The sequence below is a fragment of the Amblyomma americanum genome, chromosome 1, assembly GCF_052857255.1.
Source record: "Amblyomma americanum isolate KBUSLIRL-KWMA chromosome 1, ASM5285725v1, whole genome shotgun sequence".
NCBI lineage: Eukaryota > Metazoa > Arthropoda > Arachnida > Ixodida > Ixodidae > Amblyomma > Amblyomma americanum.
This window is the reverse complement of record NC_135497.1, coordinates 307,758,373-307,776,910: the sequence shown is the minus strand read 5'-3', so window position 1 is coordinate 307,776,910 and position 18,538 is coordinate 307,758,373. Positions and strand designations below refer to the sequence as shown.

The window sequence follows — 18,538 nt, the reverse complement described above, 5'->3', positions numbered from 1 at the left end:
GGCGCAGCCATTTCTCAGTGCATCTTGTGGGATCTCTTTTTGCGTAATAATGAAAATGGTAATGCAAACAATTTTCAACTCTATGACCAAGGCTGTCATGCAGGATTCGCTTTGCCACACAGTGGCTGAGCCGGTTGCTATTTCTCTTCATAAGTAGTTGTGAAAGTCACTATACGGCAGAAAGTTGCTCCATTGTAATGAACGAAAACTACAGTCCAAAAGAACTTAAAGCAAAAGAAAAGTGTAGAGTTGCAAGAAGCTTACACTGTATTTAACTACGGCGCCGCCACTCACACAAACACTGTAGTTTGGCGATCGTTCCCTCAGTGAGGAACGCGTGTTCAAGCTGATCCTTCCCTCTCTCAGGGTTTTACGGATGATTGTTTCCCGGGTTTCCAAGACGTTCTTGATAGAGAGGCTTAGCGTCGAAACACAGGACAAATTGAAGAAAGGCTACACGTGCGCTTAAAGGTCATAACGACAATGGGCATCTGGAAGGGAGAGTAGCCAGCCTCGCGAGTGCTCAAAAATTACTGCAGGGCCCAGCATCAAAGGTAAACCAAACTTATACACCACGGTCAAAGGCACACTCGAATGCATGGACGTCTTTTGGTTATTTCTTGATGGTAGGTCGTGCGCCTTTTCATGGCGCAATAGTGTATACGAACCAGGATGAAAATCGGTGATATACACCGTGCAACCAATAAGAAAACTCTTTTGTGTCAGGAAATTTTTTTTACCGAGCTTTTTTTTTACACAAAACAGAATGAAGTGAACGGTGCTGCCAGTGAAGCGTCAATTCCATAAAAAAGGCTGTAACTCCATACTATCTAGAAGAAAATTTACACAACGAAGCTTCTTTACGCTTATAGCTACAAAACCGTATCCCTGTTATAGAATATGCATTCAGTAAAGTGTTGGCAAAACAGTGCTGCATTGACGGTATGCGTATGAAGAAATAAAATGATATTAAATGGCTTAGTCGTCCTCCTAACCGTCGCAGCATCAGTCGTGACGATGCGCGAATTGCGTGTAACTTCTACACGCCATTTCGCACTTTCTGATAAAATACTGGAGGGCGTGCATGCACGCCTGCGGTCGCCCCCCTTATTTACTGCGCCCCTTCCTTTTGTGATAGTTTTGTGGTGCTATATTCCTTTACCAATTAGCACCGCATTTCACCCTGCTCGCATGTTCTCCCTACAGACATTGGTTGTTGCGAACAACTTTTGGAGCTATTTGCGGTTGGGAATATGTTGTGTTAATTCGGACAGTGCAAACCGAGAGGTACGAAGGTTACCTGGGAGTTAAAGGCAACATACCTCTTTTTATTATTCTGGCGGGAAGCTCCACACCTCGCCGTGCGGCTAGACTTGAATACAGCCGGCCGAAGAGGTTTCTCGCTGTTTCTAGTCGCGTTTTTTTTTCTTCAAATAATGCCTAATTGTGACGTACCTACCACATAATGCCCGGACTAATCCGACAGTCACCTCTTGCAGTTTTCCTCTTGATCTCTGTGGTACTAATACGTAAGCCATTTGTGTAAAAAGCGGCACAGGAATCATGTAAAACAGCCACTTCTTGCTCATTGGCGCGGTCACTTCACGGCGAATGTCTCATGCACTGCGCAAACGCGTTTTTTATGTCGAAATCAGCGCCTGCTGAATAAATCAGTCGTGGGCTACATACAAACCGATATTGATCTTTATCGACAAATACACGCGCTAATAAACAAAGCGCCTGGATTAACTGAAAACAGAGCTTTTATTTGCTAGAAATGTTAAAAAAATGAACGCGGTGGCGCCAAATCCACCTTGTCGCAAGCAATGCGTAGTGTCTTAAGCTATTCATTTGAGTGCTGTTCCCTGAGAATAGGCAACATGACTGTTCACTCCCAGCTGGTGATCATGGAGTAATTGCAGGTGATGACGTCACGTGTTTGAATCTAACGGCGGGGAAATATCAATAGAGGCGTCTTCTCCTTCTGTATGAAGATAAAAATGGCCAGAGAAGTCACAAAATCAGTTTTTACTATGAGAACAGATCTAAGCTGGGTACAGGCGTCCTCAGTGTCCCTTTAAAGTATGAAGTGCTCCTGCAAGCATCTTTACATATGCTGAGAATGGACAACGACGGGGCCATAGAAATTGTAATATATAAAAGGCGCGAATCATTAGCAGCCTGGCCTCCTCTCTTTTATTAATCTACTCGTTTTTCTACATGCTTAAGACGGCTGCAAGCCTAAGTAACATTTTACCAACACTGTTCTCACTTCAGTTATTGATCAATTCGCTCTCGCCCCACAATAAGCTTGCCGTCCTGGTTAGCTCAGTTGGCAGGTGAAGCGCTGGTCTTGAATTAAAACCCCGGACCAGGAAAAAAATTTATTGAACTCCAAAGTTTCTGAGAAAGCTCTATAGCTTTCCTTGGTAGCCGCATGACTGCGCTTGGGTGGATGTCAATGAGTAATTACTCGCTTATTACATATCTCCTTCACATCGGGGGATAACCCTAAACATTTGATCAAGCAATGACAACATACAAAGGAGCGGACGTGGTCGCACAGCGGCATATACTTCTGTTACATGTAGGCACGAAATGCAGTGTCAAACACTCTGACTGGCCAAAGCTGTTCCGCGTTATGGGGGAGTGCAACTGAAGAAGCAGCCGGAATTTCTTAGGGTGCCCCACTCTTACTAGAACCACTTCTCAGTGCCTAGATTTAATAAAATCGCACAGGCCGCAGACATCACTTGCGACCAATTTTCGGCTTGAACACAATTTCTTAGCAACCACTGTCTGTGTCTCTATCTGATTTGCCACTTTTTTTTTTTATCGCATACGCAGAGAGCTGGACTTCAGTGCCCTTGAGCGTCACGGAGCCACAGAGAGAGCTGGCCGACGTTTCGATTTTTTTGAATACTTTGTCGATATAAGTGTATTGGATATATTTTAAATAGTATTGTAATTAAATAAATCAAAAGAATGTGTCAGTCGTCTCAATTCTTTTAACAACCTGCTAGCGCTCTGTGGGCGATTTTCCACCGTTGTTCTCTGGGGACTGTTCACAGCAAGAAGCGGATAAAACTGGAGTTGTAATGCACTAAACTAGTTCCGGATTCTACAAGAAATATTGAGTCCATGCCACGAATGGGGGACAAAGCATTTAGAGAAAGGAGGTTACGTTAATGAAGTTACGTCACTCACACAGAATCTCTGCAGTGTCCCGCTTCTAGGCCGTACAACTACAGGCGGAGCGCTCTCGACTCCTCCCACTTCCCCCAAACCGTCCGACGAGGGTTGCCACATAGCGAAAGGTGGTATCGCTAAGTAAGGTACAGCAGCAATTTTCGCTTAGGACGTGCTACTCAGATGGGCTGACCATGTATCCTGAGAGCAGTTGTTATTCTTCTAACGGTTGAGTTTTAACAGTTTTGCTAATTTCGAGGACAATTGCGTCTGAGAATAATGCTGCGCGTATTGATAGGACTCTTCTAAAATACCGCACCGCCAAACATGCTACATGCTACTTGGGGCTAATGACCAGCTACCTAAGTTGGTAGGTTGCTGTATGCCGCGTTAAAGCAGGCTCCTCACGACGGACGAAATGTCAGTTTCTGGGAACAGGCATCACTTCACGTGACCATCCCCGCCTCGTCCGCGGACACCTTCTCCCTCTTCAATTCTGGAGGCGGTCTCCTGCATTTCTGGAACGAAAATACTCTAGTCTAGATTGAACGTTGTTTTTCTTTCATGTTTTTTGTTTAGTATAGCGGCTTTGTGCTTTCCATTCTGCTGACACAGTTGTGGCGTGTGATGCTTGTCTCGATCTTCGAGTGATCGTAGGGAGCTGTGGCGAGGAGGGCTACGAGGACCATAGTTTCGAATATTTTCAGCGGTCCACACACCTTAAACAAATTGGTTAAACTTATAGATGCCAGTGGCTAAGACTGTGTTTGGCGGTGATGTGGAAGAACTTGGGGACGTGCTGACTTTAGCAAGAAGAGAACTAGGTGTCTGCAGTTTCGCTGGAGAACTATATCATGCTTTGCTTCGACTACGAACGACCTTGGATGCTGAGCACTGCTCAAACCTATGTCAGACATATTCCCGAATCCAGACCTGTTCGCCAGCTTGTAGTGAGGGTAAATCTCTGGCTCAATGCCCTCTGTCAAAGTCCTCAGCGGTGTTTTCCTTGTAAGCGTCATCTCTGACCGCAAGCTCCTCCCTTTCCAGCCAGTGCGGCCGTAGCTGCATTTCCATTTTGGAGATTCGCATTTTAAATCGTCTTCCCATTCGAAGTTTAGAAGGAGCTAAAGCTCCTCACACCTTGTGTATTTCTATAGCTGAGAAAAGCGGGCGAGGATCTTATACCTTGAGGAGGACGTCTTTCACAGTAAGAATCATCCGTGCCGCCTCCCCCTTAGACATGAGTAAGGAGGGCTGCTAGTGATGTGTTTGAAGTTGTAGAAGGCAGCAAAGGCGGCGAACTATAGTGTATAGAAATGTGAACCACTGCCTGACCGCACCTCTAGCGGTATTCCGTGACGGGAGAACAGCCTTTTAAGCCAAACAGTGAAAATCTGAGCTGTCATATTTTTCAGTGTTAACCTGCGGAACCATGAGCTGTAAACAACCACCATTAAGAAGGTTTGTCAATCACATGAAATAGGTCAAGCCAAGAAGTTCCCAGAGGCAACCAGGGAGCCCTGAGTACATCTTGAGTACCGTATACCGCAAGACCTCACGCGTCCTGATACTGGGAGTCTATGGCTAGCTGCCAAAATTGTTCGGCAGCGCCAGGCTGCGGTCAGACAGAATCCACGCGATGCACAAACCCGTAACTCTGCGTCACCGTTCCCTCCACTCCCACAGAAAATGCCTTTTCCCTCAAGGGTTCTGGCAGCTCTTTTCTGAGTTTCACGATCTACCAGTCTCGCGTATGGCAGAAGGGATATTTTCGTTTTTCGGTTAATGCACATGTTCAGAGCGATTGAAACCGTCGCCGTGCTCTTCACACCGGCCGTAAGTCAGAACCAGCGTGATGCTAATCCTTGGCGAACAGCTCTAGTGCGCAAAGTAAGTTTTATATTCATGTCCTGTGTTGACAGTCCACTTCAAGGTACTTGTAAGTTTTGTTTGATTTGGTTTATGGAGTTTAACGTACCAAAGCGACTTTGTAATTTTTTCTCGAACACGCGTGCCAAGTGTGGCACGCATTGCACGCAGAGGATAGCGCTGATGGTTCTCTGACTGAGCATTTTTCTTACCTTTATGCCGCTAATTTTCACTGAAGCTTCGTGGTGCAATTTATAAACCACGAGGCATAGTTGAAAGGAATCATTATTGCTATGAGCATGACCATAAATATATGTCGTGCAAAAAAGAACACAGGACATATTTCTAACATAAAGGACTTTTTGGCAGTACTAAGCATGTCTCCTGTTCCGCAGAGTGGCAGCAGATGTTCCACCTCTCAACCACTGAAGGATCAGTCTGGCCTACTCACATGAGAGGCGTTAGGAGCATGAGACCAAATTTTTAAAAACCAAACTATTTCGCAAAAATCTTTATTATGCATGAGGAACAGAGGTTAGCCAAAATACGCGCACAAGGAAAATAATTTGCCAGAATCATCGCCCAGCGGCGTTGCCTCAAAAACTCAGCCCAGCCACTTTAAATTTGAACACCTCTTGTGGGATCTCTATTCGCTCAGTTTTCGAACGGCCAACACGCACACTGCGTTCTAGCATGGTTACGGCTGTCATGCTGCATTCACACTGCCACTCACCGGCGGAGCAAGTTGCTGATCTTACTTTATTGGTTACTTGTCAAGAACTGGAAATGCCGAATGATGCTGCATAATAGTGAAACAAAACTACAGTCTATAAAGAAAGTTGCAAAGACCTTACATATCGCACTTATCTACTAGAGCCCCAATCGCAAGCAGTGAGCTAGGACGATCGTACCCTCAGAGAGGGGGGTACGCAATGTGTCAATTCCCCGACCCAGTCCTGCACTCGCTCTGCGTTTTCTAGCTGAATTCCCCCTGGCTTTTCATGCGCGCCTATCGCGTTACACAAGTTCTGACTCCACAGACTCATTTCTCAACCAGCTGTTAGTAGAGGATTGAAGTTCAGATTTTCATGCCTGGTTTTTCTCTTTTTTTGTCGGTGTTTTATGTATACGGGGTTTTGTAGTTCTACGGCTGACAACTAAAGAGCAGATATTTTCCTTAAAGTAGCGCAAAGCGTGTTTTTGTGACGCAATCCTTTGGGTGAAAAGAGCTGAAAATCCTTGGTTCCCTTAGAGCGACCAAAGAGAAAAATATCGCCTCCCGATTGAACATTTTCTCCCGTCTATTATTTGTATGGAGGAGAATAAAGCCAACGCTGCTGTTTATGAAGCAGAATTTATCTAAAAAGTTATTAGGCCACGCTAATTGGCACCAAAGTTACTTTACGAATCTTCATCTTGTGTAGAGATGCAAGACGTTATCCCTAATATTATTTATTATTCATTCAGTCACGTCATCGTGCTACAGTGCTGTTGGAAGAATATGGGTATGAAAAAATAAAAATATTTAGCCAGGTGTTTCCGCTACAAAGGCTTTCTGCTAACCATCACAGTATCCAACGTAAAGATTTACGCTATGTTTAAATTATTGTGCAGCTTTCTATCTTCCGGATAAAAACACGGCGAGACGGACACAGACGTCTGCGGTCATCGTTTCGGCTTACTGTGGCCATTTTTTGGGGCGGCATTTTTTTCATCGTATATTTCTATCCGCAAGAGTATCGCATTTCCGCCAGCCCGTGGAGTCACCCTGCAGGCACTGGCAGTCGTCAGCATCTTCGGGAACCTTGAGCGTTCAGATTTATGCTGCGTTCATTCACGCATTCGTAGAGATTTACGCGTAAGGGGGAGGGGGTGAATGAACTCGATACTGAAGTGAAAGATGCAAGAGAAATCGTTCAAGGGTCACCTGGAACTTACAAGCAAGTGTTTGTTGCGATCCTCGCGGAAAGCTTGACAGTAGGCTTCGCTACGCGGCTTGACTTGAAAGCAACTGTCTGAAGCAGTTTCTCTCTGTTTTCAGTCGCGCTTTGTGGAGAGCATGCTGTAATTTGCGGTGGCTACCACACCATACACGGAAAAAAATTGCCGGCCACTGTACCAGGTTCCATCAGGACCTCTGAGGTACTGATACGTACAAAACTCAAAACTGGTGTAAAAAGCGACAAAAGAGTCTTGCAGAGCCCGTTACCTCTGGCTCATTCGGTGCGTTTAACAAGGAGCGTATATCTCATGTCCCGCGCAATGTTGTACTTCTATTTTCGTAATCAGCGAACGGTGAACACGTCCCGCGCAATGTTGTACTTCTATTTTCGTAATCAGCGAACGGTGAACACTTCAACCGTGGGGGGGGGGGGGGGGGGGGGGGACACGCGAGTACCCTTAAAAGTATACTAATGTCAAAGTGATTTTGCCATTACTCAATAAACTAGCGTACATTTTCGAAAAAAAGCTTCATTGTTGGAAGAAGGAGGTTTATCAGGTAGAAAAGTTATAGCAATGAAGCACTGCTGACGCTCTACCCGGACGTTTTCGGAAGTAAAGTGCGATACATCAAGACATTTATACGTTGCAGACCAATGAGGAGCGGTAACACCAATAATCATGTGCAGACGGTGATCATGAAGTCCAGTGTGGTCCCGGCATGTTGAGTCTGAGTAGAGTGTGGAGAAAATTTTCAGATACAATTTTTATTCAATAAATGCGTCTTTTTTGCTGCCGGACAGAGTTCGCCAGAAAGAGCTAGAAAATTGGCTGTTACTGAGAAGAAAATTTAGATGAAGTTGTCCTGAGTGCTCCTTAATGAACGAGGAGTCCATGAAATCTCGTTTAGATATGCTCAATCCACGTCAAGGGTCCGCTGAAAATAGAAGGTATAAAAGCCGCGAAACATTTACTAGCGTCGCCATTTCTTTTTGAAGGGATGATTTGTTTTTCTAAAAGTCCAACACTGCATCAAGCACAAATAATGATACCAGCGAATGCTTCGTTCCGTGTGGACAAAAGTTCTTGCGCTGTCGCTTTCCGGTAGAGAGTGAAAGAGCCACTGGCATATTTGAAGGTGCCTCAGTCTGACCGAAACTACACCACGTCGTCTCTCTTTGTACTACACGGCGTAGACCTCTGAGGTCTCTGGGAAAATTTTTTCCGCGCTGGACACAATTTCCTGGTGACTGCAGTCTGGAAGTCCTTTTTGCATTCAAGGCCCTCAGTCACGCTTTCCTTGCCTGCGCAGACTGCTGAGTTTGAAGTTTGTGGACCTGCCAGGAAAGTTCCACGTGTCCTCAGCCGCCACGGAGAGAGCTAGGCTGAGTTTTCAGTGTTAAATTTTGCGTTTTTTTTATTTAGTGAAATGAAAGCGTTTGTAGAAAACTGTATTTTATTAAAAGAAAAAAAAACGCATCAGCCGTCTGTTCATTCTTTTCACAGTCTCAAAGCGCTCTGTAAGCACTTCATCCGCCGTTGTCATCAAAGAAATTTTTCCCCTACAACAACTGGGCAAAACTTGCGTTCCAAGCATTCTGTGTACTGCATGTTGACTCCGCCGACATTTATTTGCACGTGGTTAGCTCTCAACACGAGTGTCGGCAAACACAAGATGCACTCAAGGAAGCTAAGAAAGTTATTTCTGGTTAAGACAAGTTAAGGAAAAGAATAGTGTCAGCTGACGGGGCTCTTGAAGACTCGAGCGGGGCTACCACCATCAGAGCCCTCCAAGAATATTACATACGCCTTTCCAGCAGTGCAGTTCATGCATTTTAGTGCCCAGGATAAGAGAGTGTGATTTTTTTTATCTCACTTTAAAGCACGTGAGGCACAGGTAACATGGAAGCGTCGCTTTTCGACGTTCCCAGACTAGCACAGTAAGAACGAGGTCCCTTAAACTGCCGTCACCGCTGGGTATTTACTGTGGTGGTGAGGTGTGCGCCAGTATCTGGTGATGTGCCGCGCAAAGGAATACGGGGAATTATTGATGTGCTTGTACATATTCGCACTTCTGCATCTACTATCCATCATTATACATATTTCCGCTACCTCACGGTTGAGTAGCAGTCAAGGTAGTCGCATTTAAGGCGCCCCTGAGTATATTGCACTGCAAAGCTATCTCTGTCCCTGCCTCTCTCACGCTGATTCAAACATCTCCCTATCTTTCTACTACTTTCACGCCTTAAACTTCGTCCAAGCTCATCTGGATACATACGCCGGAGATCTAAAAGCAACGAACGCTAAGTGAGGAGCGGCTGCGGGCTTCGCGGAAAACTACACCGTGCTTTTTCTCTGCTTTCTTCCTTTTCCTTTCGGAGCTGCCATGAAAAACAGCGCTGTTTTTGTCTCTGAAGCTATGACAGTTACCCATGGTGGAGGATTGGCCAGTTTGAAGCACATCCATGCAGAAGAATAATATTTCCAAGTTTTCTTCGTCGCTCGTCTATTTCTTCATATTCCTTTCGGAATCCCACGTCGATTACATTCTAACATCTCCATCTTTTGAGTGTCTCGAGAGAAATTTTACGACAAAGGCCTGCTCAAGTTCCGCGATGTTAGACGTCAAATGGCTACCTGCATTCAAATAAAATGCGGGCCCTGTGACCTCCGAAATATGGGTGTCATAACTGTCGTTTTCTTGCGCGCGCGTAAAATAACGGGATGAAGGACAAAGAAAACCCTCCCGAGGTCTTCGTTCCTCTCGAGTCTACCGCTCGAGCCGCGCGAGACATAGAACGCACGCCATGTTTTTTTAGAACCGTTGTTTCGTGAGGGAACACAGAGCTATGTGCGACTACCCAAGCAGTCCTGACCGGCCCACTGCTCAGCTGCATACAACTGGTTCCGGTCTCCACCTCGCGATAGAGGGTGACCATGGACAAGGAGCTGACTGCTGCCGTGAGAGGAGCCGGGACATCGCAACGTGCGTCACGCGGTCAGCTGGGAAGCTACCGGTCGCCGAGGTCGCCAAGCGCTATGTGGCCTCCGACCGACGCCTCACACTGACCATCGGAGAACAAGGCGCTGATGACTACCACCACAACAATGACTACCACAAGGGGCGCTTAGGCTCCGAGAAGCGAATGTGCGGGAATGCATCGTACCGGGCGCAGCTGTCAGCCGTGCCCCCAGCGACACGCACGGTGAGCTTGCTTCTTAGCCTTCTTTGTTTGCTTTCATGCGCTGTTCGAATTATTCTGTCAAGTGCTTCTCCGAACTTTTTTATTCAAGGGTCAGTGCGCGTGTTCGAAAGGGCTGAACCTTCCCAACACGAGCGTATGCAGGTGCCACCAGTTGTAGTTAGATAGTATGCCAGACGGTACTCCCTTTCGAACAGCACTTGCAGGCAATGTAATTTTGTTTTCACGTCCATCGCTTCGAACCAACTCCTCGCTAGCCATAGGCTTCTGAAGGACAAAGTGATATGGGTGTAGCATGTCTTGCATGAGGAGGAAAAGCTAGCATCTTGCAGGCTGCTGAGGATAGCGCCCTCTGTGCATTTGAAAGAAGAGGAGGGACTTGACCGGTAAAATATGCACACGAAAAAAAACAGACCCGACGGTTACTGCTGTAATAAATAGAATTTGAGCTACACCTGGAGGGGAACAGTGGGATGCAGGTGTTGTTCGCAGCAAAGGGTAGCAGCGCCTATTGCTGACAGTGCTGGAGAAGTTACGAGCGTTCACCTGTCACGGGGTGTGCAGGTATGCGTGTGGAATTTCGTGGGGCGTACAGTAGGGGAGCCAAGCACTGATGCCCTTATAAGGTTCGGTGGAACGTATACAATAAAGCACGGGGTAAAGGAGATGAAGAAAGAGAGGTAGAGCGCGACTGTCACCCACTGTGCAATCAGTTATCAGCATTCTAGCGAATCAGCATTTCCTTACAGTGGAGCATACCTCACGTCATGTCATTTTTGTTAGGGACAATGCCAGCGACGCGGCACGCATCGAACTGGAGCCCTAACATCTGGCGCTTTAAAAAAACGTATTTCAAACTGTCGTGTTTGAAATGGTCACGTTATAACCTTGAAGGCATGGATAATGGTGACATATGGCGTCGAATTTCGCAACTGAACGTCATTCCTCGCCACCTGGCTGCCTGTGCAAGGATTAATATAATCAGTTCCGGCATGGCAACGCGCGTTAGTTTTCGTAGCTCCGCGATGCCATTGGTGATGGCGTCGCACGAAGAGCAAAAAGAAACGAACGTCGCGTCAGTTACGCGGCATTTCATTTTGCGTGTCTTCTCACTGAAAAATGGTTACAGTGCTATAGTCGTTTCTTCAAACCATTTCGCTAACACGACTGCATCCTTCCAGGTGGTAATCAATTTTTCTGTAATCAGTCATTCATATTCGCATGATCAAACAGTGATCGTGGTCTCGTTTTGTAGGCCCGCCGACACTGAAAACTGAACTGGTAACGGAGCATTCTGTATCATCTGCTGTTTTTACATTGCTATAATGAATGTGTGCCTTCGACGAGTACGCGAGAGGCAAACACACAACTGCGCTCGTCCTGCGACAGTGCATCTCTAAACACTGTTGTATCTCAATGTGAAGGTGGATGCAGAACAGGGGCTATGTAATTCAGGACAATTATATATTTGTCTTCATTTCTTGTAATTGTTATCGCAAAAACTCTGAATGTGCAGTTGTCGTTACACCATGTGGTATGACAACTGAGGCCAAGTAGAGATGTCTTAAATTCGTAATTATACATCGGCACATGCTTGCCCTTATAAACTTCACCATATCGGTGAACAGTTTACATGAATCACAAATTCTGTGCTCACGCACGATTCTAGCTTCCCTTACGCTGAGCCAGTTTTAAAGCGCAAGTGTTTGGTTATTTACGCTTACGAACCCAAAATAATAGCGCCTCTTCGTTTACCTCAACATTATTGCACATATCTTATCGGCTGCAGCCAATGACACAGTCCTCGAACTCGTTTCCAGTGGAGCAAGACATCGACTTGGGGCTCCCGCATCGCCGCCTGTGCGGTGCAGACTCCGCAGGCAAAGGCCCAGGCTGCCATGGGCCGCCATGACATCCCGGATGCTGTAGCTAGGAGGGCCTCCGCCCCTGCCAGCCGCTGCCGCAAATGGCACGCCTGTGCACTCCGTCTTGCCTCGTAGGTGTTCATCTGACAACGAAACCGCAAATGCCATTCATGACGTTACATCGTGCACTATTTCATGGCGAAAAGTATTGTGCGAGTCATGGTGAACATTGTTGGTATCCGCAGTGCAACATATAAAAAACCTAATGTGTGCCAGTTAAATATTTTTGTTGGCTAAAGTGAATGGGGAAAAGGAAAAAGTTCAAGTGCCACCTCGAACTCAAAAACTATGCAGTTTTATTTCGAGCCTTTCGGCAAACCTGAGAGTGGGTGTCGCTTCGCGGCTCGAGTGGAAGGCGGAGGAACAAACAGGCTTTTCGCTGTTTCGAATCGCGCTTTGTCCAGAGCATCCTCCAATATTCGATGGTTGCCACATCATACGCAGAATAATCGTGTCGTGCATTGTGACAAGTTCCTCATGACCTCATGACAATTGTTTAAACCGCTGTTGTCAACAAAAAAAATTAGTCACAGATTTACATAATGTAAGCGAGAGACTTAGGTGCTTTAGCACATTCCCTTCTCTTTGTGTGCCTTCGGTGGCCAACATTCTCGGAAAAAATTTTTTAGAAGTTACTGCTATGCAAATATTGAAGGTATTCAAAAATGCTTTTTTTTCAGAATTGTCGGCTATGCGTTAATCTTGGTGACAGCGCTGCCGGGTTTAAAGCGGGCTTTAAATTTAGGGCGATCAATTGTATTCATGCGGAGGAAATGCGAAAGCACGTGCTCTTTCGGCTCCGCTAAAGAAGTAAAGACGAGCACATCAAAAACTTTCGTTATATCCCGTTTCTCGTTATATGTGAGTCTTTTGTCTCTCCCTGCTCTCGCCTACAGGACTAAAGCGGAGATTTTGCTCTCTTTATTTTGGCATCAGGGACCTGTGCCAAGTAGCTCTTCCGTCAATGAAACCCCAGACAAGACGGCGTTTTCCTCAGTGAATTACTTAATCGCAATGCGAATCTGGTGCGCAAGGATTTCATTGTTCACTTCGGATTCGGTTTTTGGATTCAATGGGCAGGACTGTAGGCACACGAAGACGATGACTTGCAAAGCAAAGCGAGAAAGGATTCCAGTATAGCACGCGGCATTTTCGGTTGCAGGTACAGTCAACAAGTAGCGCGCCCGAGCCACATCGCGGTGATGGCGTAGTGATGTAATGAAGTGGCCAAGGAAGCGGTCCGTGCAGCCTCGTGTTCGAAACCCACTGACTAGTGTTAAGCGTTTGATTAGCGTTTATTTCTTCTCCGAGGTTTAATCCCCCGACAAGACGGTGTTTCCGCTAGCGAGGAACTTAGTGTTACCGCACTCTAAGCGACACAGCAGTGATTTGGAACTGCCATCCCTGGCTCATTAGCGCAGTCATTCTAGCGGCGGCAACCTCATGCTTTGTGACGAGGCTCGTATCTCTCTAAATGTGGCCCGCTCAATACGGCAGTCGAGGGATGTGGGCGAAAAGTGGTGAAGAGACATACCAGACTAAGTAATGTTTATCTGTATGGATGAATTAACCTGTTGGTATGAAAAGAGGCTTCATTTACTCTAAATGGGAAGCTTTATTATCTAGAAAAGTGCAAAAAATCAAACACTGCTATTTTTGTCCTCTCCAGCATTCGCGAGCAAAGTGGGACGCGCGAATCCGTTAATTTTTTCCGCATCTCTGAGGCTGGGCAGCATTGCTGTTCACTACAAAACATTGATCACGGAGTTTGTTCTTGACGGTACAAGTTTGAATCGGGTGGCGAGAAATTTTCAGATACAATTTTCTCTGCAATAAGTGCGTGTTTTGCTGCTGGCCTAATATCGACACAGCGATAAATTGGTTTTTACTGAGAGCAAAAGTTGGATCGAGTTGTTCTCAATGTCCATCCTAAGTACGAAATCCCCACGCTAGAGCCTTTGCTTACGTAGACTGTACACAGCGTCGTGGCCACCAGAACAGATTTTATAAATGGCGCGGCTCATTTATGTTCGTCGCTTATCACGCCCGTTATTTTACTGTCACATGGAGTACTGAAGAAAGTAACGGCAAGAAGCAATCGAGGGAATGTCCTCGAATGCTGAAGAATACTTTCATTCCACAGCGGCACATATGGTGTATCCAAGACTCAGTGGCGAAAGCCCTTGCGTTGTGGCATCAGGGGGGAGTGTAACTGAAGGAGCGGCTGCCATTTCTGAGGTTGCATCACGCTGACTGGAACTGTACCCCTGTGTCTCGCTTTGTAAAACAACCACACCAGCCTCGGAGATCGCAGGCGTAAATGGTTTGAGTACGGACTCTTAGTGTTGGAGTCCCCTCGGTTGATTCACCGCCCTTACTCCTTTTTCTGCATTTTGCAGACTGCTGGCCCGGAAGTTTGTGGACATCCAGAGCATGTTTGATGTGTCCTCATGAGCCCCGGAGATAAGTTTCGGCAGTTTAGACTTGATATTTTGATGTTTTTTTTGCTATTTCTCTATTGTATACTATTATCAGGAATTTTGAAAGTTAATAAATCAACAGAACGCATATGCGGTTTCTTTATTACTTTCGCAGCCAAGCAGCGCTCTATGAGCATTGCGCTGTGGTTTTCTAAGGGGTTATTGACTCACAAAAAAGCGCCTAAAGCTGGCTGTAGAAATGCTTAGAGAGGTTACATGGAAGACATAGTCCATAGCATACATGGTGGACAAGTATTCAGTGAAACGAAGCTCTGTTAATGTTGGCGTAGAGTAATCACAGATAGATTCTCCGAAGTATCCACCACCAGGCCATAATAATTACGGTTCAAAGCTCTCGACATCGCCCACTTCAGACCTAAATGTCTGTCAAGGGGAGGACCACGGATATTTTGCGGCAGTTTTCGCTTAGCAGGCATTACGCCAGCGGCCACGCCATTTATCCTGTAAGTAGTTTGTTGTTCTTGCGCTACTGAGTGTATATGAGTCTTTTTGCTTATTTTGAGACGGAAAAACCTTTGTGTGTTGGTTGCGCGTAATTATAGGACAGTGCTAGAATACAGTACCGCAGAACACTGATTCCGTTCATCAACAGCATGCTTGGTAACCTCCCTGACTGGTTGCTCGAACTACACTGGATCACGTAAATCATGTTTGGAAGATCTATCTGAAACAAGCCGATCTCAATTTTTAGTAAAACCAGCCAGCGCGCATGAATTCAGCGGAAAACCTCTGCCCTACAACAATCCCTACCTGTATGGGAAAGGTTATGGAGAGAATGATGCTCATAGCTCTCAATCGTCTTGAGTGACAAGTGTGCCAATTCCGCAATGCACCTCCTCTCAAAGGGTTCAGGAAGAATTTTTCCTCTGAAATTGTTGCTGCGCGATTATAAAGAGACTTATACACAGTCCCCAACGCTGTGCAACTGCGCTCTGTTGTGTGCATGGACGTCGAGGGTCTCACGACAATATGTCGGAGAGCGCAATACTAGCCAGCTTTCGGAAAATGTACGCAGTCCATCGTCTACAGCATCCCTTTGAAATGTGGAAAGAGTTATGTAGGGCAAAGCGGTAGATGTTTGCATGACCGCCTCCGAGAACACTGCAATAATGTGTCTGAACGGCGAGGAGGGTTCCTGGACGCTCACTGCAGAAAATGTAAGAACGGTAATGATGACAGCGATTCTGATGAAGATTTTGTGTGTCGGCCTGTGTACAAAGATTGTTCTGTGATTGCCAAACACCGTTGCCAACTAACTCGAGAGATAGTAAAGGCTGAATTGATAGACCGGTTGGGTGAGTCCTGCGTGGCCAAGTCATCTATTGCTCTAACTAACAAAGAGCTGTTATATTTGAGACAATATTTGACTCCTACAGCGCATGCGTGATGATTGCCTGGTTCTGCTATAAATACTGGTCCGAATTTCGAAATAAACCTGTTGCAAGTCAGCGCTCGTGTGTTCCATGTCATTCTTTCTTGTGTCCTTGTCTGTATTTACGCTGTACATTTCTATTATAGAATTAAAGATCTTGATAATGAGGTATTAACGATCAATGCTTTAAAAACGGAACTGCAGGACGTGATGTCGACTATAATTAAACTGGAAGGCACCGTTTCATACCTGTTATATAAAACAGACGACCTGGAAAAGAGGAGCCGTAGAAACAAGCTGCTTATTTACAGAATAAAAGAGAATGAAGAATCAGAAGCAGACCTTAGGAACAAAATAACAAAAAACATTTTTGACGAGAAGTTAGGATTGGAAATAAACAACATAGAAAGTACTAAATCAACAAGGAATCGCCCTGTCATCATAAAATTTAGTGACTACCGAGAAAAGGCTTCAATAACGAAAGCATGTCCAAAGTTTAAAGGCACAGATTTTTCGTTTATTGAAGAGTTCTCAAAAAGAATTCGTGACGTTAGAAAAAAAAAGTTATGGGAAAGTGCATCTCGGGTAAAAGAGCAATGGCGCCAAGGTTAAGCTGGTTTTTGACAAGCTTAGCATTGACGGTAAAATGTTAGGATGGGATAACGCAAGAAACAATAGGTATAAAATCCCGATGAGTCAAAAGTACACCAAAAAGAGACAGTCTGGTTTTCAAAATCCTTAACGTAAATTCACAGCGTCGTAAACAAAGCTGCAGAACTTGAAGTCATGCTGTTCTCACACGACGCGGACGTTGCATGCTTACTGAGACCTGGTTAAGCAATGAAAATATTTGGCAGTGAATTTGTTCCCAAAGATTTTAAGGTTTTTCGTGGCGACCGGGACCGAAGAGAAGAGATGGAGGAGTGGCAATTTTAATGAAATCATCATTGCAATTTTTCAGGATGCCTTACGCTCAAGGCATTGAAACCAGTTTTTGCAAAACATACATCAACAAGGATCGCTTTGTTTTTGGCTATTTACAGGCCTCGCAACTCTTCTGTTACGGACTTGGAAAACTTAAGAGCACATTTACAATGCCATGTGAGAGCGAAACGATAGACTAATACTGGCTGGTGATTTCAACTGGCCTAACAATGTCTGGCACTCCTTTTCATCATGCTCTTCCCATAACGCTGATACTCTAATGCTCGACATTGTGTTCACATTTGACCTGCTGCAAGTAGTAAACAGTGTACGAGAGTGCAAGGAGCCGCAAGATCTATTCTAGATCTATTTTTTGTAAGTGGTGCCATCCGCTACTTCATACCTGTGACGTCAAAAACGGAATGTCTGATCACAAAGCTGGTTGCTGTGCTTGTGAAATGTGTACCCAGATCAACAAACTAGCGTGCAATTTTTTCCCAGTTTGGCGCGTGCGGAAGACGAATCTATTCCGGATTTGCTTGATTCATGTTTCGATAATTCTAGGAATAGCTCTGATAGTGTGAATGGCCTTTGGCTTCTCTTTAAAATGATTATTTCTGATTGTATTGCCCGTTTCGTCCCCAAATTTCAACTAAATCTGTGTACCGTAATCTATGGATTTCTCGGGAGGTGTTACGCATGCATCGAAGGCTTAAAAGGTTAAAAAAGAAATAAAGCAGAAATTCAGCGTTAAAGCCAATTGTGGAAGCAATTACAGAGCAACTTAAGCAGAAAATAATTTGCCACAAAGAAAAGTATTACGGAACGCTCCTGCCTTCGTTCATTAGAACGTCTCCTGAGAAGTTCTGGCGCCAAATCACGCCCAAAGCTTCTTCCACAAACGAATTCATAATAGACGGCAAATGTGTGCCTAATGAGGCCGTTGGTTGTTCCGCGTTCAACCAATTCTTTCAGTCAGTAGTCACAAAGGACAACGGTTGTGTGCCCAACTTTTCTACAGCACTCTCTGTCATATCTGATGTAATTTCAGAGACTGGTGTTTTTAACTTCCTTTTTAACCTTGATTTTTAAAAATCAGCAGGTCCCGATAACATACCAAACGATTTTTGAAGCGCTATGAGGAGTGGTGCGCAAATACCTGATATTCATCAGATCTTTACACGACGGTTCTTTGCCGGATGACTGGAGGACAGCCGCAATTAAACCTCTGCACAAAACTGAAAAAAAGCACACATCAAGCATTACCGACCTATATCTCTAATATCAACATCATGTAAAATTGTAGAACTTTTAATTCATAAAATTATAGTTTCTTGGAAGAGCAGAAAGCACTTACCGATTTTCAGCATGGTTTCAGGCGTGGGTTTTCTACAAGTGCACAGTTAGTTGAAACTGTGCATGACTTTGCTCAGTCGATTAATCAGGGAAAGCAATCAGACGAAATATTCATGGATTTCCGCAAAGCATTTGATAAGGTGTCTCATAACAAATTAATTCATAAATTAAGCTAATATATAAAAACGACCGGATACTTACATGGATTACAGCTTACCTCTCAAACAGGTGTCAATTCGTCACTCTAAACAATACATC

At 45.1% G+C, this 18,538-nt stretch overlaps 1 protein-coding gene across 1 annotated transcript; it reads left to right on the top strand.

The window, feature by feature from the left end:
- Window positions 1–9,814: 9,814 nt before the first annotated feature.
- On the top strand, window positions 9,815–14,611 carry LOC144098469 (uncharacterized). The gene is made up of 3 exons (XM_077631158.1): window positions 9,815–10,205; window positions 12,023–12,198; window positions 14,527–14,611. Exons 1-3 carry the CDS (start codon window positions 9,849–9,851, stop codon window positions 14,579–14,581), a joined length of 588 nt encoding a protein of 195 aa, XP_077487284.1. The 5' UTR covers window positions 9,815–9,848; the 3' UTR covers window positions 14,582–14,611.
- The last annotated feature ends 3,927 nt before the right edge of the window (window positions 14,612–18,538 follow it).

Excerpts from the sequence above, each read along its gene's own strand:
- LOC144098469 (XM_077631158.1), top strand. The coding sequence starts at position 9,849 with ATGTGCGACTACCCAAGCAGTCCTGACCGGCCCACTGCTCAGCTGCAT. Across the intron at positions 10,206-12,022 it reads TGCCCCCAGCGACACGCACG|TGGAGCAAGACATCGACTTG; the intron begins GTGAGCTTGCTT and ends ACTCGTTTCCAG. Across the intron at positions 12,199-14,526 it reads TGTGCACTCCGTCTTGCCTC|ACTGCTGGCCCGGAAGTTTG; the intron begins GTAGGTGTTCAT and ends TGCATTTTGCAG.